This window comes from Triturus cristatus, chromosome 9 (assembly GCF_964204655.1).
Source record: "Triturus cristatus chromosome 9, aTriCri1.1, whole genome shotgun sequence".
Classification (NCBI taxonomy): domain Eukaryota; kingdom Metazoa; phylum Chordata; class Amphibia; order Caudata; family Salamandridae; genus Triturus; species Triturus cristatus.
Window position 1 is genome coordinate 169,259,828 of NC_140592.1, and position 23,673 is coordinate 169,283,500.

The window sequence follows — 23,673 nt, forward strand, 5'->3', positions numbered from 1 at the left end:
TCATGCACCATCTTCAATTCACCTATGCACAAGAAAGAGGGCTGTTGCAACACCTGAACAGAAAGATTAAAGACTACCATATACTCCAAGGACAAACTCTCAAAGAAGAGCAATTCACTTCACAATAGTGTACAGTTTTATTTCTATTGCACATCAAAAGTTAACACAGCCAGAGCAAACATGAACTAAAACAAAAAAACAAAAATTACATATTTTGGAAGTGTGTACTTAACATTGTTTATGTTTTCATTGGAACAAAAAGCAAAAGGTGTTGCAAACACATGTTGGCTGTGTCAACCATTGGGGTGCAAGTTGAATAAAAACGTATACATTATTCAGAAGTCAATTGATTCTCTTTGAGAGTTTGTCCTCTAATCAAATGTAAATTTTTTCAGATGGATTTATTACCGGTTGGTTAACTGGTGATCTGAGTTCAAGCGCCAAGCAGATTATCCTGTAACCCACATAGATTTTTGTATATATTTTAAATGTATTAATCTACAATAATGAAGGGCTATTTTCAAAGCAAATTCAATTAGGGTTGAAGCGTTCAATTTTATTTGCTCACTTCAATAACCGTTAAGCTTCCTCAGACTTCAATTTAAATGCACATTTATTTAGATGCATTCTATACATCTTTAATAAAATACTCTTATAATTGTCATAAAAATTACTTTAGAAACATATGATACTCTAGAAATAATTGTTATTTTCATAAATATATTCAATTTTCAAAGTATTAGGGTAACAGGCAAATATGATAAACATCTCTGTAACGGAGTTCCAAGATGCATATAGTTCAAAATATTTAATTAAGTTCATATCTGTACAAGAATATTGAAAGCAAAAAGTACATGTTAAATCCTCAAAGAGAACATCACTTTCAAATAAGTTTTAGTGTTTGAAATTCTAATCAAAATCCACTAATGAATAGCCTCGCTCTGCACCAGTACATCCAAAACCGTAAACATTGTGCTTCACAGTTGATGAAGGCTCATATACATTGCCGTCAATGTAGAATTGCCAAAGGATTTTTCCACTGTGGCAAAGCGTCTCTTCTTTGTTGCACCCGTGGTGATTATTATATTTACACCAATTTAAAAATGTGCCATAAATACATTTTCAAACACTACTTCCACTTCAAGTCACAAACAAGTGCTATGTGATCAGAGGGATGTGACACACTAGGCAATGCCTGATGTGTAGTCACTTCTTCGTGACTTGGCAAAGGGATTACTTGCTCAACCTCCAAAGCATCAGAGTCAATAAAAATGTAATCCAAGCACCCATGAAACCCACCCACATAATTGGTGTAAGCAGGTTCCCCACAAGCACTTTTCAGTTTGAAAGAATGAGCGAGGGACATGTTACACCTCTCTTCCTCTCCATTGGACGTCCAGTCTTCGTGATCCTCAGGTATGCACCCATTTCTGAAAAAATTATACATTCCTGATGATGGTATACTGTTGAAATCCCCACAGAAAATTATAGGCAATCCAGGATACAACTCAGATGCAACATGCTTGATGTGGGTAAGAGCTATGGCACTTTGAAGGAGGCGTATATTACCACCTAGGAATATAGAAAAGCAATATATTAATATCATGATTACTGGATCATTCCTTATGTATAAATAGAACACCCTACTCCCTTTGAGTCACATCCCAGTTACTTCAATTTGATTTCAACAAGACAATGTAGTGGCGATCCTGTAAACAAATACAGCATTAGCAAGTAAGGAACTGACTGAGCACAAAAACAGTCTCTAGAGAAAAAAGGCTACAGTAGATCTTAAATTACTCTCCAGTTAACTAGGTAAACTGTATGCATTAATTGAGTTCAAACAGCCATTACAGTAAAAGCATTGATAATATACAATCACAACAACAAAAATATGAACGGGAAAATAAATGAAGGTTTTCGTGATAATTTGATATAGCGTACAATTTGATAACAGCCATTATTAGATCTGCTTTTCGAAAATAATTTTATCAAAAACGATAGCACTTCCTTAGTTGATTTAGACCATCTGACAAAATGAGCTTTCTGTAGTTAATTTAGGATAAAAAAAGCCAACAAAAGGCATTGGCTCAAGCAATTTAATACCTGCCAGTAGAATAATCACAACAAAAACGTAGTTCAAACAATATTTTGTGAATATTGAACTCGCAAATGCACTTCATGAATTCCTGAAATAACGCTCAAGCTTAAAAGCAACTGCAATCACACTACAATAATTTCAATGTATGTGTGCTCAGACCTGTAAATCCTATAATTAACCTGAACATTCCCAATGTGGCGAACCACTAGTTTATTACATTTTAACTTAGAGAAACCGTCATCATTCCATTGGAGGTCAATGATCAATCTGACCCTGCTTCATAATAAATCCAATTGTTCCACCTTAATAACATTTGTCCGACCAATTTGCACAGAACTATGGGGAAAGTGCAGTCGCAGTCCAGGCTTTCAGAGTTCCTAATTTGATGTACATGGGTAAAATGCTTTAAAAAGTTAAAAGACAATTCCCATAACACATCACTTTTTGAACTATGGGATTATCTGTAGGGGATTTTCTCAAGAATCTCTCTGAAACCACTCAATTCCACCAAATATAAACCACTCCATTCCACCAAATATAAATGGCATTGCAGATTTTCTGTCATTTGGTGCCTCCTCTAGATTTGGTGGATTTTCATTTAGTAGTTTTAGAGACCTAACACAAAATGTGAGTGTTCGAAAAACATGCACTATCCATGTACCAACCAAATAAGAAAATAAAAGCCATCACTCAAACCCCCTCTTGCATGGCTAGTGGGAGTAATCAAAATAAAAATTAATGCTGTTCAGCCTCACCAAACAGAAGGAGAGGGTTGTACATTTAGGGAGAAGGACTGAGGGATACCGGCGGTGAGCACAAGTCTGTATGCTGCAGACGAGGCACCAAGTGTCCATGATGTTCCACTGGTCATGCAGTAGGTCTACAGGAGTTTGGCAGCAGATCTCAGGCGCTTTCAGGTTTGGGTGGCAGAGTCAAATCTCTGCTTCCACAGGTCGCAACAGACTAGGGTTCGCTGCTACAGGGAGACACCACTTGTTCTTCACTGGGGCCCCCACCTGACATACAGTGCTTGCAAAGAACGGCACACCTGGTGATGGCCCCGCTGGGCCACAGCTCTGCACAGGGCATCAGCTGTCTTCTGTCACAGTGATGCACGAGGGCGACAGCCCTTAATCTTCACCACCACCTGGGAAACAAGAGTCGCAAAAAACGCCTGACAGCCAGCGGTCCCAATGTGAATCTCATACTCAACAGGCTCCCCACTGGACCTCACTTCCTTCAGGCACTCTTAGCCCTCCTCATAGGGTCCTCTGGTTTCGGCAGGAAGATGCTGATGCTCCAGGACAAGTGGTCTTGATTCTCCAGTAAGGGTGGTATACCTTAGCCCCCAGTCCTAGTCAGAAGAGGATGAAGGCGTGCTGTGCTTCTCCACAGTGATGTACAGCTACAGTTTGACAATTTTTCTTGGAGGCTGATGCTCCCCTTTTAATAATCTATTTCCAGACACGTGACTTAGAGTCTAGCTTCTGTTGTGAGGGCTGCCCACTTTGAAATGCCCAGTCTTCTGCCCTGTCCTTTGTCCAGGAAACAGTCTGTCACCACAGGAGCAACTCCACTCTTGATAGCCCCACAACACAGGCCGTGGGAGTGTCTAGAGCATCACATCTGGATGTCTACCTCACTGATATGTGCCTATCAAAATGTTACAAAGGCCCTTAGCCCTATTGTTTATGAGCCACATTTCCTTCCTGAGGTGTGCCCAGCCTCTACGGATCAGTGAGCGTTTCAGACAAAAAGAACCCTTTTGAGGTACACAAGAGAGCCTGGCTGTCCCTTCCTCCAGCGTGTGTCCCACCCAGTTCTCAGGAAAGCAGGCAATCCACAAATCTATGACTGTTCCATCCACATGCTTCGCCAAAGCTCTGGGCTTCCAATGTGGAACCCACAGACCTCAATGTACTATATCACACACAGGCATAAATACATTACAGCAGCACATGTAATCACACGTACGCTGCACAGTGCTGCATAATAACATGATATAGACCAAGGAAGAGTTAGATACACAGTAAGGCGGTGGGCCTTACACTTACATAGCTAACTCTACTAATCTCCATTACAAAAACAGTATACTGCAACCACAGTGCTCTTGCTACGAGTCCTAAATGCTGTTGCTCACTCTTTCACCAACCCCACCCCCAGTCTGTTCAGCACCCTAGAGGGTAGATAACTTTTTCAATTCTATTACAGGACCGGAGGCTTCGTATTATGCTTCTCTTTCTTATTTATTGCTACTCACAGCAGCCAATGAAAACTTTTCTTATGCAAAACAAACTACATTTCCCATGATGCATGCACCAAATCACTTCCTGCAGAGCCCCATAAGAGCCAGTAATACCGGAACCAGTCCTCTTCCTTTGCTGCTCACGCAGACAGTTAAGTTGAGCTCTCGATTATTGACATGATTAATGTATGATTTTAACGATTGATGCATTATTTGCTGGCAGCGGCGCATTGTATTATATTGTTTAAGGGTTCACTAACGCCGCTTTGCATCTCAGCTGAACTGCCCGACTTTGCGGGGGGGGCGGATTTCGCACCCTGGGAGCGGGGATAGGATACTTTCAGGGCTTAACGGAGTTCCCCGTGTACGGCGATCGATGCGTGGGTGCATCGCGCCGATTTCTGACATTCTTGTAAACGCGCCTTGCAAACTAAATGCCAGCGGTTTAGCGCTTAAACAATAAACAGCACGGTACCGCCCCGCCTTCGGTGGGTGCAATTCACTCTTGAGCATAGCGCGAAGGCTCCCCTAATAGGCCGGTGCACTGGGAGCCAGTCACTTTTGTTTAGGTTTCCACGTGCCTTATGAGCAAATACGTCTATAAATTTGGCTCCACCATGGAAAATTGGGTGCACTATGAGGAGGATGACACCTTATACGAGGAGGAAGTAGGTACACCTTCCATCGAGGAAAATATTGTTGAGGCCCTTGACACTTCCGTCAGTCAACAATATATGTTGAAAACAATGGTCCTGAGAAGACACTAAATTTTACATAAAATTAAATATAGACCACAATGGGTTACTATACACATCCGATGTCCAGTCGGGCAGGGGATTTTTTATTCATCAGCTACTCAAGGATATGGTCAAGGATAATGAAAACACTACATTTATCGTGGGGCACAATCCTGCACCCTACAACATGGGGAACGTGCGGGGGAAAAAAGGGAATAACAATGCAGACAGTTTAGGACAAACAACAGTTACAGGCAAAGACTGAGAGCTGTAGCAACTTGCAGGCATAAATGGAGTTGTAGCAAGTTTGACAAAATAGAGACCACAACGAGTAAACACAATGGATATTTGTGGCACTATTTTTTAAAAAGTCGACGTTTCGATCCCAAGCTCATTGATTAACGGGATCATCTTCAGGACTAAATTTATAACATTTGCCTGGTTTTTAGCGCCCCAATTGAGGACATAGGGGTATCACATATGGCAGGTCAGAGTGGAAACTGACAATGAAGACCAGCGTCAATGATGTTGCTTTTGGTTTGGTCGCTTGCAGTTAAGGTTTCTATAAACCTTAGTGGGCGCTGGAGCGTGCTGCTCCTTGCCTGGATCGGCTGTTGGGTAGTTAGATTGTGGTGCAGATGGGCCACATTTGTATGCGCCGAGGTATTGCTTCAATATACTAATATGTTACAGTCCGAGCTATGGAGAGACACATCAATGGAGATCTCTGTCCTCAGCAACGATGTGCTGTGTAGTGACCGCCTCAATGGCAGGCACTCAACAAGGCCCTGGAGAAGGCAGTTCCAGGAACTGTGCAGCAGGCATTGGCGACTGCATTGAAGCCTATTACTAGGCAATTGGAGAGGTTCGCGAAGAATCATGGCTTCACTACCCCAGCTCAAGCTCCGGCAGAAGAGCCACGGCCTAAGTCCTGGCCTCATTCTGCCTCTTACTCGTCACTTCCGCGTCCTGAGACGGAGAGAGAGAGGATTCAGGATACCGACTCGGAACCTGGTTCCACCTCATCGGACACCCCAGATGATTCCCCTCCCAAGAAAAAATCTCGGAAGGCTAAGAAGGTGGAGACTCCACAGACGGCCCCTACACCTTTCACCTTCAACCCCTCGGATATTGTTCACCCTAGGTCCTCTGATTGGTTGCCTGCCCCGGAGGTGGCAGCGTACCTACATGAGAATTTGCGCAAAAGTTTTGACAAGGAAGTGCGCAACAGACTGCGGTCTGAATGTCCCCGACCGGATCTTTCGGACAAGGTGGCTGAAACGCCAGAAATTGACTCCAGTCTGCTAACTTTCCCTAATAAGTTTGCCAAGGACCCCAAGAAAGGTATAGATCGCGCTTGGCGAGGGTGCCAAGACAAGCTTCTTGACGTCGGTCCCCTGGCCAAGATATTGGAGATGGCTCTAGAGGCGCAGGAATCGAGAACCGCTATCGATTTCCATGTATTGGCGGGCTGGACCCAGCCGGCAATCTGCCTATTAGGTAATGCCAACTGCGCAATCTCCACGGAGCGCAGGAAGTCCATTCTGATGCGCATGGACTCTAACCTTACGGAGTTGGCAGCGGCGGAGCCTGGCCCATTGGCGGACGGAAACCTTTTCGGCGACCGCTTCGTCAAAGATGTGGCGAAATACGTGGGCACCTTCACGACCCTGGACAAAGCTCAGTCAGGAATCAAACGTGTATTCCAGGTTGGGGTTTTCAACAGGGCCGGACGAGGCCGGGGACGCTCGTTTGGCCGTCAATGTTCCCAAGGTCCTCAGCGAGGAGACTTCGGACGCGGCAGGGGAGAGTGGGACTCTACCCGCAGTGGCACCTTCTACCTCACCAGGCAACGCTTCAACAAGCAACGCTTTAACAATCGGGGAGGATTCCAGAACACCGAGTCTTCAGGTGAGCGCTCCAGACTTATTTCTTCTTCCATTGGGGGGATGTATTCAGCAGTTTTATCACAATTGGGTTCAACTCTCACAGGATGCCTGGGTTTTGCAGACAGTTCAGGGATTCCATCTAGAGTTCTTTCAGACTCCTTGTCAGGTTCATCGGCCCAGACAGCTTTCTTTTTCCCAACTAGAGTGCGATTTCATAGATTCAGAAATAGAAGGATTGCTGCAGAAACACGCGATAGCACCTTGCGACGAGGGCCCTCGCGGTTTCTGCAGCAATATTTTTCTGGTGCAGAAGAAAAGGCGGTGGTTACAGGTTGGTACTCAATTTGAAGGATTTCAACCACTACATGACTTACAAGCACTTCAAGATGGAGGGCATCCATCTGCTGGCAGAGCTATTGAAGCAGGGGGGACTGGTTGGTCCGCCTGACCTGAAGGACGCCTATCTGTCCGTTCCCATATATCGTCCCCATCGCAGATTCCTTCAATTTCAATGGCGGAACCGGTGGTACGAATATTTGGTCCTTCCTTTCGGACTTTCCTCAGCACCGTGGTGCTTCACCAAGGTTCTGAAACCTGTCGTAGCCTACCTCAGGGAACAAGGGGTTCGCATGATTGTCTACTTAGACGACATGCTCATCATGGCGCAGTCTCAGGCGTTGGCGGTTCAGCACTTGCGCCTGACCATTCGTATCTTGCAGAACCTGGGGTTTGTGATCAACGAACCAAAATCGGTTCTGTGTCCCACGCAGACGATAGATTTTCTGGGGTTCGTCATAAACTCTCAGACGGCCCAGCTCAGTCTTCCAAATTCCAAACTTCGGGATATCAAGAAGGAGCTTCGCTCCTTCCTGACCAAACAAATGGTTTCTCTCAGGGGGATTGGCCGGATAGTGGGACTTCTGGCGTCATCCATTCAATCAATATTTCCGGGACTCCTACACTACAGGGCCCTTCAACGACTCAAAATTCAACACTTGCAAAAGGGTCTTTCATACACGGACGTAGTCCCTCTTTCCCAGGAAGTGAGGGAGGAGATGCAGTGGTGGTTGGCCTACGTAGAGGAGTGCAACGGCAGAACGATTTTCGGCTCTCTATCGGAAGTGGTCATTTCCACAGGGGGACGTTGGTCCCTAGAAGAGTTAAATTTTCACATAAATTGTCTAGAACTCCTCGCAGGATCATTTGCGATCCGGACACTATCTCCCAGGCAGGTCTCATGTTGCATCCTTCTTCGGATGGACAACATATCGGCGGTACGGTACATCAACAAACTAGGGGGCACGAAGTCCTCAATGCTGGTAGAGATAGCGAAGGCCTTTTGGCATTATTGCCTGAGTTATCAGATTTCAGTCATAGCAGAATACATTCCGGGTCAGTCCAATGTGGTGGCGGATTGGAACTCACGCCACCTCAAGGACTACAGCGACTGGCAACTCCTCCCACGGGTGGTCCAGTGGTTGCAGGAGATATGGGGGTTTTGCGAGATCGACCTGTTTACCTCCAGGCTGAACCATCATATGACGAAGTTTTTCAGCTGGAGGCCGGACCCATTGGCTCTGGCGACGGATGCCTTTGCACAGGAGTGGACTCAGAAGTTGAATTATGCGTTTCCACCCTTCATTCTCATTCCTCGCGTGTTCACTCAGGTGATGCGCCAGAAAGCGGACGTGATATTAGTGACTCCCTTGTGGAAGTCGCAGCCTTGGTCCCGTTGTTGCTGGAGGCGAGGTGCGACTTCCCCAGGAGGATCCCATGGTCCTCGACAATGCTCCAGGGCCCTCATGGAGAGAAGCACCCGGTGGCCAGGGTTTTCGGAACAAGCTTCAGGCTTTATCAACCAAGCGTGGGCCCCCTCTACCAGGAAGCGATATTCTTCAGCCTGGGGATGCTGGGTTCGTTGGTGCATGGGACAGCATGTGGATCCCGTGGGGGCAGAATTCCCTTTATTGTAAAACTTCCTGTCAGAAAAAGCATCGGAAGGTTTAGCGTATCGCTCTGTTAATAATTTCCGTTCCGCCATATCGGCGGGCCACTCTCAGATCGAGGGCAAACCTGTCGGAATGCATCCTTTAATATGCAAACTGCTAAAGAGTAGCTAATCCACCCAAACCAAAGTATTCTTCCTTGTGGGATGTCTCGCTGTTTCTGTCACTGTTTAACAGATGGCCCGACAACAATATGTTGTCCAGGAAACAATTATCGGCCAAACTGGCCATGTTGCTTTGCCTAGCGGCTTGTAGACGTTCCTCGGATGTTAAGGCTCTTGATATTACAGGTAGAGTATTTACTCCGAAGGGAGTTTCGTTTAATATTACGTCTGGAACTAAAACCATGTCACGCAGTGTAGATTATCATGCTTTTCCCGACAATGCTAAACTTTGTGTGGTCCAATGCCTTAAGGCTTATGAAGAATGTACCAGGTCTACCAGGCCTGATGGTGTGGTACAATTGTTGATTGCTCTGCAAAAACCGTACAAACCTGTGACTGCGGCTACTATAGCCAGATGGTTAAAAAATGTTATGCAGGAGGCGGGTGTAGATACTCAGGTCTTTGGTGCACATTCTGTTCGAGGCGCTATGGCCTCTAAGACCTTCATGTTGAGTTTTACTGTACAGGATATCATGCATTCTGCAGATTGGTCATCTGAGTCAACATTTAAACAGTTTGATTATAAACCGGTGGGTGACATATCCTCTGTGGTTTTTAATCAGCGTTAAACTAGCATAATACGAAGCCTTCGGTCCTGTAATAGAATAAAAAATTATCTAGCATTCGCGCCAAGAATTTTCAATAAGGCACCAGGTCCAGATGGTTTCACCATTGAGTTTTTTTTTACATTTCGCAAAACTGCTGCTTCCGAAGTTACATAACCTCAGACTCCTTTTTGCATTCAGGTGGCTCTTTCTCAGAGGCATTAATTTGCCTTATTCCCAAGGATGGTAACACCTTAAAATACTGCAAAAACTATCGACCTATTTTATTAGTTAATATTGATTAACGTTTTTTCAAAAGCTCTGGCCATACGCTTGGAATCTCACTTACCCAATTTGTTAGGAATGGAACAATCTGGCTTTGTTAAGGGTCGGCTTATTACAGATACCCGTTTCTTTTGTGATGTTTTCTCTAGATTATCCCATTTACCTCAATCCTTAGCAGCAATAGCATTAGACGCAGAAAAAGCGTTCGACAGAGTTGAATGGCCTTACCTTTTTCATACCCTTAAATGGTTTGGGTCACAAAATCATATCTTTAATATCTCTCCTTTACTCAAACCCACGTGCAGCAGTTTGTGCTAATGGCGCTACACCTCATATTTTGATATGGGCAGAGGTGTTCGCCAAGGTTGTCCTTTATCCCCTTTTCTCTTTAACCTAGCCCTTGAACTTTTTTTATCCAGAATAAGCCAAAACCAAGAAATACATGGGTTTGACATCAAACATTCCCAAATCAAACTTGCAGATTAAGCTAATGATATTTTACTATTTATCTCGCAGCCACAGACCTCTATTCCTGCCTTTTTTGAGGAAGTCCAATCCTTTCCCGGATACAAACTAAATAAAGATAAATGCGAGATATTACCTCTAACTAAATACACATTTAAAGATGATTGTCACTTCCAGAAAGAAAGAAAAAAAAACACTTCCCCCTTATTGGTGCACTTGACAAATCAACTGATGAAAGTTCACTAGGAATAGGCCTAAAACTTTTTTTTTTTTTTAAAAACACAGTTTAAAAGGGGTCATGACCTTGGGAAAACAGTGTGAACGTTTGCAAATTTACCATCTGATTCAGAGTTGGGTGGACATTATAACAAGGTGCGATCATGAGTTACCTACACTTTGGTCTAACAGAAAAAATGCTGCACGTGATGCCCACATTGAAAACATTCGGTTCGCTATTACAATAGGCTGCAAGTAAATCCTTACCATTGGCCTGGTTTTAAAAAAAAAGATATATATTTTAAAGCAATACGGTATTAACGTCTTAGTAACTTAACTATGCCAAAGAGTCAGATATGCTGCACACCAATGTATATTTATTGGGGGGAGGTGTCCTCAGCTGACATTACTGTTAAGAGCCCCTTTTAAACGTAAAATGGTGTCCCACACAGTCCAGTAACTGCGAAATAAAAAAAGAATAGCATTGCCATGATGTGCACTAAACAAGCATTTGTTTTGAACAAGATATTGAAGCGGTTTCAGATTAGCTTCTAGACCCAAGATTCACATTCAACAAATATTAAAAATATAAAGCATTAGCAGCAATCTGAAAATTACCTTTTGGGTGAAAGTATAGGTGGGTGTTAGCAACACATATCTTTCTAGAAGGATCCTTTGTCGACTGAAAAACAGACACCTGCAAGACAATTTCAAACATGTTAAGAAAACGTATTAAGAAAATGCATACAATACCGTAATGTCATCAGAATAGCGAGAACCCTCATTCTAAAAAGCAAGGTCAAAAAGAAAGAAAACATCTACCTTTGTTTGAAAATCTAAAGTAGCATCAATAAAATTTTTCAAGGGCAATATGTTGGAGGTAAAATTGGAATGTTATTGATGCCAAAAGGCAAAATAAAGTGCACTCTCTTTTTAGTCCTACCACTATTTTTTAGGTCTCGCCTAGCGACGCAGCGCATGCGCTGCTCGCCATGGCGAGATCTATTGTCGTTGGTTTCTTGGCCGAAGGGGGATAGGACGTGCACGTGTACGGACAGGAGATGTGCACTCCGTACGCGTGCACATCACCTGTCCCCGCGTAGGGCTAGTGTTTTAACACGGCGCGCGCATGGCGCGCTTTCACTTTCCCTCCCTCCCTCCGTCGGCTCCAGATCATATCGGAAGCTCCTGGGGACCCTGCACGGCGTCAGCAGTAACGCGCGCATGGCGCGCCTTCACTTCCCTGTCTGTCTTCCCTAAATATCCAGCCTTGCTTTCTGGTTTTCCTGTTCCCTCTGCCTTTTTCAGTGAGCCGAGAGGACTGAAATAGTCCACAATACGCGCTGGTCACATCCCAACTGAAAGTTTTTTTTGTAAATGTGTTTATATAGTGCCTACTACCCATTGAAGCGCTTTATGGCGCGTAGCACGACACTCAGGAACACAAAGTGCACGGAGTTACTGATCAATAGTTAGTAGCGCCCACTGTGAATTGAGCCACCTCTAGCGGCTAGCACTCATGGATTTTGGCGGTTGAGAGACAGGTGCCACAGACAATTATTTGCTCAGAATCACAGTATTCAGGGAAGCTTGGAAGCTGGGATTAATTTACACTAAACGGCATTTTGTCACCTCTGGCTTTGACTAGGTGGCTTGTTGTCCGAAGCTGCAAGGGAAGCTGACAATTGGAGGGGTGCGGGAGGAACGAGAAACACATGGTATGTTAGATATACGACCGATGCAGGAGATAGCCTTGGGCACCTTCTTCGGTACTAATTCTTTCTGGGTGTCTAAGGGCACTTTTTAAATGTCTTAGATAGATTTTTAGATACTTCCTTGCTAACTTGGAGCTTCTTATACCTGACTATGCAAATCTCCACGCCCTCTTCTGAAGTGAAGTTTCCGATCTACACCAACCTCCAGTGTGTCTTTGGTATGTTTAGGGGGAAGTAGTAGCAATTGGGGAGCTTCTAAGAGTTCCAAAAAGCGACTTGCATGCATTTGGGCTATCCTATGGGCAACTAAAGAGGCTGTACAATGCTCTTTATTACGCACGCGTAATCTCACGCAGATCGCGCTTATTACGCTCTACCCTCTGAGACTACTGTCCCTCCAATCGTTCTCCTTCCGTCTTCCCTAAATATCCAGCCTTGCTTTCTAGTTTTCCTGTTCCCTCCGTCTTTTTTTCTGCTGTCCCTTTGTCCCCCACCTCTCACGTTTTTCTCTGCCTTGTTTCACTCGCCCCTTCCCTCACTCACTTTTTATTGAATACATGAACTTCTATCCCTACTGGTGTGCCACGGCCTCCATAGCCCCACCTTTCTCGTCTCAGTCTTTTCTGCTGCAGTCACTCTTCCATTTGTCTCTCCCTCTCCCCCCCCGTTTCACATCTTTCTCTCCCCCTTCTCTCTGCCTCGGCATCTCTTCTTTCTCTCTCGATTGCCCAGTTTCTCCTCCTTTACCCCGCATCACTCTTTTCACTCTACTTTCCGTCTCACTGTTTTCTTTCTCCCCTCTATTTTCTCAGTTTTCCGTTCTCTTCTACTCTCTATACCTTACCTCTGTCATATCCTCTTTCTCCAGAGTTATCCGCTCTCCCCACCCTCCACTCCCCTGTTCTCTCCGTGAACCCCCGTTTCTCTACCTTTACTCCTGGCGGTCTCTTTTTAGGGTCTCCCCTGGACGTCTTTACTCCGGAAAGGCTCAGCCCATACCTCATCACGCCACTCCGCCTCTCTCAATGCCATCCCTGCCTTCTTATTGCTGCTGGCGCCGCCACCGTCTCAGAGCTCCACAAGCATTGCAATGCAATAGGTCTTGCATTAGCGAGGGTTTGAGCTACTGGCATTGTAAATGACAAGGCCTTTTATCTATGTGTTTTGAAAACCTGCGTAAAAACTGCGTATTTACACACGCTTGCAGATTTTAAATATAGATGAATAAAAGGCATTGTCATTTACAATGCCAATAGCTCAAACTCTAGCAAATGCGAGAGCTATTGCATTGCAAAAGCTGGTTTTCTATATTTAATCATCAGTTTCTTTTCCTTAAGCTCACTAACCCTGACCTTTGAAGGCTTCTGGGTATACTCCCTATTCCTTCAAACCCTTCTAGGCATTAACTTTCACCTATCAAACACTCAAAATAAAATGGGAGGAATACTTGCAATTTGCCTAACCACTAGCAATCGTTTGGGATAGCATTCCAACCCTTCCTTCTTTTGCTCACATTACCACCTCAGTTTGGATACAGCCATATGCAAATTAGTCTTGCTTCCTACCCCAATAGTAACAGTCAAGCCCGAAATGGCAGGGCCTCCCTGAAACAGAATACAAGCAACCCAAGACAGGCCTTGCTGTTCAAGCTGGACTGCTCCGATTAGAGCAGGGTCAAGGCTGATTTGCATATGGCTGGGTCCAAACAGAGGTTGACACCACCTTAATTTAAATTCTGGGAAGCAATACTTGTCTTGGTCTTTTCTTAAGCAGCAGTAGTCTAGGGAGCCACCATCATAGTTGTGAGGTTATGTTTGCGACCAACTCTGTTGCAGCTTAAAGCCATATAAAGGAACTGGAGGCACTGAAGAGGAAGGACCAAGCACCGGCCACTTTGCCTCACTTGACTTCTTCTGCACTATAGGTCTGCCACAGCAACTTTTCTATGTTGTTTATCAGCACACAGCAAATTCTAATGCATGCGAGTATGGCAGTGTTTTTGTTGGGTGCTTTGGAGAGCAGTACAAGGTAGCCTTTCAGTCATCCTAACGCTCCAGCCAACTAGACTGAAAATAAACAGAAAGGCATGCAAATGTGTCTTGAAGACAGTCATTATGGCTGGACAAACACTTTCCAAAACAAAAATTCAGGTAGGTAAAACGTATTTTTGCAGCTTCTTATTACACAGCAGCAAATTCTCAGTACAAGGGTGGATCAAAGGCATGTTGTTTCAGAGAGCAGCATACAGGGCCACAAATAACTGCCATCTTTTTCTCTCTACTATGCCACTTAAATTCAACTGAGTGGTCGAGCATAAATTAAGCTCAGCTTCCAAGTTATAAGCGACACTAAACAAATACATGAAAAGTCTGCTCTTTGAAAAGTGAAAAAGCACACCATATATGGTGGGCAATATAGAGAACCTTCATTTAATTTTGGTAACAGTGAGCCAAAACAATAGTCACAGTGTTATGAAATTTAGAGACTCAAATGAAGGGAAGTCTCGTAATCTGCACAGGTACTAAAAGGAGTGTGTGAATACTTGGTTCCACATGTATCTCATAAGTAGAAGTTGCAAGATGACTAAAGCATGTATCAAACCAGCACCTGTGGCTAAGATTTTTCAAAGACCAAGGAAACATTGTCAACTAAGATCTCGCAGTGCTTCTGCTTACAGGTATATTTATTGAGAACATCTTCAGTCACCTCTGCCTGCCATCCTTCAATCCTACACCAGCCCTGCCCCTTACTAACTTGGATGGTAGTGGCCCTCTAATACAAGTGGTTACTGCCTGGGATTACTGATTAAACTCTGATTAACAACGTGGTGAGCTGCAAGTTTGGCTCCTTGTCTCGGTTAGCGAGGGACTGCTCACTCACCGTCTACAAAAAAGCAGAGTATTCTCAGGACTGGAACAGTATTCACTGCCCTCATTTAGAAGTGAGCTGATGATCCTCTCCTGTCATTTCTCCTCGAGTCTTAATGGTAATACCAAATACCTTGGAACCCTGCAAAACCTCTCTTCATCCATCACTACAATTTACACGTACAGTTGGGCTCTTAGGGACATACTGTTCCTTGGATCTGTTAGCTATGTTTTATAATTCTCAGAGCTGTAATAGTGGCACTGTGTATCTTTAAGCCACCGGTCCTCTAAAATACCCTTCCTTTGCCTCGGTTGGTACTAATTATCCCATTATCACTGCATTCCCTCCCTCGTTTTCCTCCATTTCAAAATGAGGCAGGTAGGACTCAATAGACCCCATCCCAAAATAGTTTGGCAAAATAAAAAGGGCCCTCCCCCATACCTGGCCCTGTGTTTGGTTTGTCCTTTACACCCACCAAAGCAGACGTATGCGGGCCATAGCTGCCATTTTGTGTTTTACAAAGGGACAGCAACATTGAAAGAAATTATTTTACTGAGGTGGAGCACTGCTGGACAGGTCCTCCTTCTCATGCAGGCAAAGGGCCGTGGTAGAAGTCCACCACATGAAAGGTCTGTGTTTGGAAAGTTCAGAGTCTGTCAGGTCCCAAATGTACTGGGGCTTAACCTTTCAGGTCAGAAGAGGCAGAGCTGTTCTCTGGGTAGGCAGTTTCCATTGAGGGAGTAGTGCAGTAGACTGGAAATCTCAAGTGTGACAGAAAGTAGGTTGCTCCTTTATGCCAATATATAATATTTTTCTGGGGCTGAAAAAACAGAGGCTTGGTTGCTCTGGTTGAATAGCAGGTTAGTTGTGATTTTAGGTGATCACTTCATATTCAGCCATACTGTTAACATTGAAGCGGAAAAGTAGTGCCAAGAGAAGACACATTTCATCAAGCCCCTCTTAAACAGAAGAGATTACTCCAGCAAAATTAAAAAGACCTCTAGGGTCTCCAGACACTACCCTTAATGTTCCTGCACTTATTACTGCTGCAGAGGTGCAGGACATGACAGACTGCAGTGACCAAAGCTTTGCAGGAAAAAAAAAATGCCAATCAAAAAAGCTTTCCTCCATTTTCTTCCCCAGAGAATGAAGAGGAATTGCATCCTCAATATGAGAGACCTTCATCCTTGGTAATCCCTTGCCATAAAAAGATTTAAGACAAATTTTGGGGAATTGAAAGAGACGGATAAAGCAAATTTGCCCAGGTTTCTTCAGGAAAGTTAACAATTAGAAGAGAAAGGAGATGTGCTTCCTCATATTAAGGTGGGCTCCGTTTTGGCAACACTGAACAGCCAGAATGCTATAACTCTGGCGTACTGTTCACAATGGAGAAGTAGATAACGTTTTATAAAGAGCCTTTGCGGCTGAGAATTTATGTCTTAAAGCTTGAGGTATATGAGGCTCAGGCTTTAAAGATTTGTTGGTTCATTCTGTGGCAATCCAAGAATGCACAGAGTGCTAAGACCCGCTAGTACAAATGGAGCAGGAGGCTGTGTATGGCTGATGAATCTTCAGATGTTCTTAAATCTCTTCAGTAGGCACATACACCACCTTGTTAGCCAGAAGGAACCTGTGGATGAGTGATTGGAAGGAAAAGTCTAAAAAGAAGTCTGCCCTTCTAAAGATCCGTTTTGATGGGAAGAAATTATATGGAGATCAACTGGACACCATGATCAACAAAACATTTAAAGACCAGAAGCATGCCCTACCGTACAGGGATAAAGCTTCAACCTCCTACAAGTGTTGGAGCAGTTCTTCATGAATCCAGTAAGAAGGATAACAGATCTCATTCTTGCCTGAATTTTTTTTTTCCAGCCAAGAGACAGGACAATGATTCAGGAAACATGCCTGATGCATCCAAGTGAAAATCCTGACAATTATCCGGCCTCGCCGCCTCCACTTGTGGGTGGAATAATTATTTTTTTCCTTCATGTATGGCAGGAAGACACATCCGATGGATGGTCTTGAATACTGTAAAGAGTGGACAGCATATGGACTTCTCAGAGCTTTCACCAGGCTGGAAGCCCAGTCATACAGCTTTCCCCAGGCATCCTACCATGGGCAGAGCTTTATGGGACACAGTATGGACAACTGAAGAAAACAAAAAAAAGAGTGATAATTCCTGTGCCACAAAGTGAACTTGGACAAGGAGTTTATTCCATCCTCTTTTTAGTTAAAAAAACATTGTGATCCTACAGGCCAGTCCTGGATCTGAACTGAATTTGTGAGTGGGATCTATCCATTTCAAATGGTGATAAAACAAAGCATCATCCCTCTGATCCACAGTCAGAATTTCATAACAGGCCTGCATAAGATCATCCAACTAGACGGAGTTGGAGGCCATTTTCCTAGCCCTTCTGATTTTCTCCCAGTTTCTGTTGGTAAGAAAAATTCTCAACAGAACAGGCTATAGGACTGCAAAGTCATACACCAACAAAGGTGGGAGGACAATATCACGTCCCTCTCAAAAATACAGAACAAAATGTTTGCTTGGGCAGAGATAACTGCAGTTTCAATCTCAGCAGTTTATATCCTGCGGACTTGCAAATTGATTGCAGACAATTTGAGCAGATCCTTTCCAACATCACAAAATTACCATTTGCACCCTCAAACATTTGCCCCAATTAGAAAACACTGGGGAAAGATCAATAACAGATCTCTATGTCTCCTCACAATCTGCAAGTAAAAGATAGTGTACAAGGATAAAAGGAAATAGTAGTATGGGCTGTAGATTCTCTCATTTGCTACCGGTCTCTGGGTCTGCTGAATTGTTTCTCTCTGATCCTACTACTTCTGTGAATCCTAGTCAGGGTGAGGAAAGAGGGCATCTGGATCCTGATAGCTCCAATATCACAGTGCTCTGGCTGGTTTTTACCCCACATATCCATGAATAATAGTCAGGAGTTTTAACTCCCTAACTGCCCACCTCCCCTAGAATGTCTGCATCTGCGCAGGAAACACTGGGCAAGTGCAAGTTATCTGCCTGGAAACTGAAATGTTTAAAAAAAAGGGGGTTTTGGAACATTTTTCCTAATTTCTTCAAGCTTCCAGAAGGCCATTTACTTCAAGGTTTTATCAAAACATTGGGAGTCCTTTAGTAGGTGGTGCACATCCAAGCAACTGGATCCAACAACCGTAGAGTTGTCTCGCATCTTTTCCTGCAGGATGATTTGCACGTGTGTCTGAAAGTTTCCATCCTAAAGATTCAGAGGGCAGCCATCAAAGGTTTCAGGGAGCCTGGGAGTACATTTCGGACAAAGAGGGTCAGGTGCAATTGCTTTTTAGAGGGTTTAATAACCTATGCCCTAATTTGCACCTGCATTTCCTTATTGGGATTTAGCTTTGAAATCCTTAATGGATCCTCTTTTAAGCCTCTAGATTCAGTGAAATCATGACCAACACTTAAATATTTTTTCTTTGCAGCAGTAACGTCATCAAGAAGGCCTTTTCTTAAACAAAGAGGGATTTTGTCTCTTATTTTTTTCTGGAGTCTGAGGAAGAGCTCAGGCTCCATAAATTGGATGTGAGAAGGGTTCTTCTTAAACATCTTGATATAGTATCCTCCTTCATTACAGCCAACCCTTGGTTAACTTTGGGCCAACTATGAGGGGTTAGAAGCAATTAACTGATTGACTTAGTAGAAGGATTAGATATCTACTATCAATCCACTTTAAATACTTACACCAGTTACACTATACCCCACTGCAATTGCGTAGGTTTGGGTTGCGTGACTCTGCGTGTTGTGTGAGGTGCGGGCTGGCTGATGCCGCTTTTTTTGCATCTGGCGTGGCAATGCACCGGGTTTTGGCATCCTGGACCAGGGTGACGAGTGTGCTCTCGGATGTAGTGTTGGAACGTGCGCGATATGAACCGGAGGTATGCCTGCTGGGCTGTGTGCAGAGTCTTAAGCCTTGCAATCGGCGAATTGTCACTGTCTCGACTGTTGGATAAAAGAGCTGTAGCCCAATGTTGAGATGCTACCGTCACTCCGCTGTAAAGAAATTGGGGCATATGTGGAGGAGCTTCCCGAGGCCTTGCGACCTAAAGACTTCTGGGCCCCACTAACTCTGTATTTGCTGAACCACCCGGATTTGTAGTAATTTTTCATTCCTTACACTGTCTGTATGCCGTGCCAGGAAATGCCAGAATTGGGACACCCTTTATGAACATCACGTATGTGTGTTTATTAGGATTCAACATCTGAATGCTGTATCTTTGTTAACAATGTGCCGGGAAAGGGAGGGGGCTTCTCCGTATGTTTTGTGGGTTTGTTCTTGGTTCTGTATTTCAGATTGGATGCGACAGGAAACAAAATTTGCTTGTATCATTATACACTATGATGGCATTGTTTGTCCCAGTTATGGGGCTCTTTGTGCTATTATTGCAAGCTCTTCAATAAAAAGATATCTACTATCATTAGCATACAGGGCAACGAGTTACGAGGAGGCTTTTGGGGTGCAAGGTAGCTCCACAGGGGGATGTCTCCTTATATGAAAGAAGTCAATTGCAGAAATATGCAGGGCAGCCGCCTGGTATACGCCATGTAGCTGTATTAACATTTAGAGGATTTGGAACTTAAAGAAGTTTTTGGTCCCAATGTTCTTGCCTCTACCAAAATAAGGAGAGTCTTATTTTTATTGTGTGGCATCCAATAATTGTAACGATTTTAAACAACTGAATCAAAGTTGTTCACCCAGTCATGCTTTGTATAGATAATAAAGAATTTCAACATGCAACCTTAAGCTTCCTGGATTCTTGCTTTCGTATATTTCATTTTGTCATGGAGGGAAGCACGAGGTGGTAATGCCTCAATTACTTACTGGTAATTTCATTACTCCGAGCCCTGCTTCCTCACTTTCATCCATTTCCCTTCCTCCCACCCAGTTCATTCTGGGGCAACTGGTAAAGTGGCATTTTATGCCTTGGTATTAACAGGACAAGATAAGGGGGTGACTTTATTTTGCCAAACTATGCTGGGATTGTGTCTATGGAGGCATACCTGTCTCATTCTGTAATAGATGGAAGCAAGGGAGCAAGACAGAATAATATATTTAGCCAGGGCTTTAAGTGAGATGAAAAACCTGAGGGGTCTCTCAAAGGTGCATGGCCGATGTAATTAAGGATGTGGCTTAAAAACATTTAAGCTAAAAATCTGTAGTTAGCATAGTGTGTCCACCGACTGGTATTAAGCTGCTTGTCATTGCATCCAGATATATAATACAACAAGCAAGATTACACCTACAAGAAGTCTCACGGTTGGCTTTGTCAATGGTTCTTAGTTGCTGGAGATAAATAAGCAACAACTACGGCTTCATTGTATATAATCAGGGCCATTGGAATTATGCGATTGTGCGGCCGTGGCGATTTTAGCATTATTATGGATCTGCAGCTTTTTGCCACAATCAACTGCTGTAAAATCTGCAGATTTTTTTTATTGTTTCTAGCTGAAACGGTTCAAAGCTACTAAAGGTGCAGTGGACACATGGCAGAAGGCCCATTGCAAAGCAGGACTGGTCACCTTTCTGTTGCTAATTGCTATAATTGAATATTAAATTGATACTAATGATGTGCAACCACTGCCCAGACAGAAATTAACAAGTGTAATAACAAAATACCATTACAAAATATGCCACATAATTAGATTTTTCTTGGCGCATAATTTACTCAACCCTGTAACATAAATAGGATCTCCGCTGCCGCATAGGTCCAGTGGCCCGTATATAATATTGAAAATGGTTCCGTTCTGACATGATGAAATTGTTAAAGGTCTATAACGAGTCTGGTTGAAGTTACATTAACGGCAGTGAAGGATGGTACTGCTGCAGAGGTTAAATTTGTTTTCACCCAGAGGGTGAGGGCAAATATGGAGAGCCCGATAGAGACTCTTCTCACCACCTGCTTTTCAGAACTGCCGGTAATGAACACCGACAGGACCCAGCCCACGTAAATCTCTGCATTTAGCGGTTAGTAATTGAGGCATTTCCGCACAATAGCTTGACCCTTTCGTGCTCCACTGTTACTGGTTGCGGTCCACTGCTCCCATGCTCTGATCATTTGCATCAGTTACTTATGTTATTTGGGACTGCCAAACGTATTGGTATTTATAGCACTGCTTCGGTTTATAAACAGGCAAACATTGGGATGGGTCACGACAGGGGAGGCGGCAACTTATCACAATTATGTCACATGCCCAAAGGCACACGAACTCTTTCGCAACCACGTTCACAGGCATATGAAAACTTGTGATGATGGCAGAAGGCAAGTGGCGCACAGATGCCAGAAGGCAAGTGGCGCACAGATAAGAACAAGTCTTTAAGTTCCAATTATTCACATCGGTCACTTCACAACACCCCCAATTAACACCACAATGTCAGGGCAGGTTGCCCGAGGCCCAGTTGGTACCAATAATACGCCCAACGCCTCGTCAGGGGTAGTAAGCGCTATATAAATGCAGTTGAAACACAGGTAAGGCTGCGGTCACAGCAGACCTGTGCAGATTATCTCCAGAGATGTAAAAGTAGGCCCACCCCTCGCTCACCTGTAAGGCAGTGGCCTTCTGCAGCAGCTGCTCCTTGGCCGCTCCGTAGTCCGACAGCTTCTCCCGCAGCTCGGCGTGCATGGGCTCCGCCAGCAATGCCTCGCTGAGGCAGATGTCATGCTGGCTGACCAAGGTCAGTTTGTCAGGCCGGTAGAAGGTGGCGAGGCCCTCGTGCTGCTTCTCTTTCAGCTTGAAGAGGCCCTGCAAGCCGAAAGCATCCAGGGCTGGGCAGAGACTGTCCGTGAAGACAGGACAGTCCACCTCTTGCAGGCAGAGCAGGTCAGCGTTGTAGCCACTGAGCTCCTTGCGCAGTAGGGTCTGTCTGTAGTCCATGTCCAGGGCGTAGGGCGCACAGTAGGGGTAGAGCACGACCCGGGAGTGCTCGGTCTGCGCGTACGTGTCCGCCAAGATGTTGTAGGAGACTGTGCGGAGGAGCGACTCTGCGCTCACCCGCTGCGTGTACAGGTGCCGCTGTTCAAAGGCGCACACGCCGGGCCCGGCCTCCACCGTGCAGCTGGCCTCCACCTCCCAGGCGGCGCCGTACCGTGGGGGGTCCACACTGCCCGGAGTGCTGTGCAGTTTCAGCCGCAGCCCGATGTCCGCGTTGCTCGGCGTGTAGACCCGCTGGCTGCCCACGGGGGCCCAGCCTCCTGGCTCTTCGGGCGCCTCCTTGAACCAGCGGAAGAGCGAGGCCTCCAGCTGCCCGAACTCTATGTGCAGAGCAGGGCAGATAGGGAAGCCAGCCATAATGTGGCGGGGAAGCTGCGCCTGGCGGAAGGAGGGCGGGTTGCGTTCCACCGTATAGCGGGCATCACCCACGTGCAGAACAGCGCCGTCCCGCCAGGCCTCGGCGTTGAGCAGGTCGTCCGGCAGCGGCTGCTCCTGGTAGTAGAGGCGCACGGAAGGCTCTGCAGGGGAGGCAGACGGGGAGGCCTTTCCTCCGCGCTTGCATTTCTTGGCCTTGCTGCTCTGAGCTGCTTTGACGGCGTTGGTTGCGATGCGGGCCAGTGCCCGTCCCAGAGGCTCCGACTGGTCCCGTTGCATGTGCTTCTGACTGCCATCAAGAGTGAAGGAGAGGGTCAGCTTGGGCTCCGAAGGCACACAGCGTACCACAGCCTTCTCCATCCCGCGAGGTGGGCTACAGGTGCTTGAGCAGGCGTAGGACCGGAGCGGGTAACCCGGGACACACCGCAGTAGCTTCCAGGCTGAGAGTCTCAGCATCAACCCGGCGCCCGGTACACAAGGGCGGTGAGGATATTAGCTAACGGGACAAGGCAATAGCGCCATTCATTACCGGCTTCCGGGAATCGCAGTTTACACCGGCATAGACACAGAAAAAAGACTGAACGTACACCCGTGGGAAAGACAAGTCGGCTGGTCATATCCTACAGGCGTTAAGTACGACCAAATCCAGTTTGGAAAGGTGTCAGCCTGCCTTCTGTTCACTTTCAATATGGAGAAATAGCAAGTATATGTACACTGCTTTGAAAGCAAAGCACAAATCCATTGAAGAAAAAATATATATAGTGTGTGTGTGTGTATATATATATATATATATATATATATATATATATATATATATATATATATATATATATATATATATATATATATATTTATATTGACACACACACACGTTTATATAAGCAGCAGTATTGAAGTTTTTTATGCTAGGTACTCGACGAGTGTCGGATCATCGTGAGCTGTATCATAACACATGAACATCATTGCAATGTTAAAATGGCCGCCTTCTTCACGCGGTCTGGACAGAGATTCGCGAAGTGTGTCTGTTTTTTATTTTGATAACCTGTCACAGTATTCACGTCTATTTCTCTTACG

At 44.9% G+C, this 23,673-nt stretch overlaps 1 protein-coding gene across 1 annotated transcript; it reads right to left on the reverse strand.

Moving 5' to 3' along the window:
• Positions 1-793: 793 nt before the first annotated feature.
• PDE12 (phosphodiesterase 12) lies at positions 794-23,207 on the reverse strand. Its single transcript, XM_085624670.1, has 3 exons — positions 21,835-23,207; positions 11,272-11,350; positions 794-1,572 (listed from the first exon to the last, which is right to left on the reverse strand). Exons 1-3 carry the CDS (start codon positions 23,053-23,055, stop codon positions 1,130-1,132), a joined length of 1,743 nt encoding a protein of 580 aa, XP_085480796.1. The 5' UTR covers positions 23,056-23,207; the 3' UTR covers positions 794-1,129.
• Between the last annotated feature and the right edge of the window lie 466 nt (positions 23,208-23,673).

Coding starts and splice junctions, on each gene's coding strand:
- PDE12 (XM_085624670.1), bottom strand. CDS start 23,055: ATGCTGAGACTCTCAGCCTGGAAGCTACTGCGGTGTGTCCCGGGTTAC. Junction 11,351..21,834: donor AGAAGGCCACTGCCTTACAG/GTGAGCGAGGGG, acceptor ATTGTCTTGCAG/GTGTCTGTTTTTCAGTCGAC. Junction 1,573..11,271: donor CCTATACTTTCACCCAAAAG/GTAATTTTCAGA, acceptor CTATATTCCTAG/GTGGTAATATACGCCTCCTT.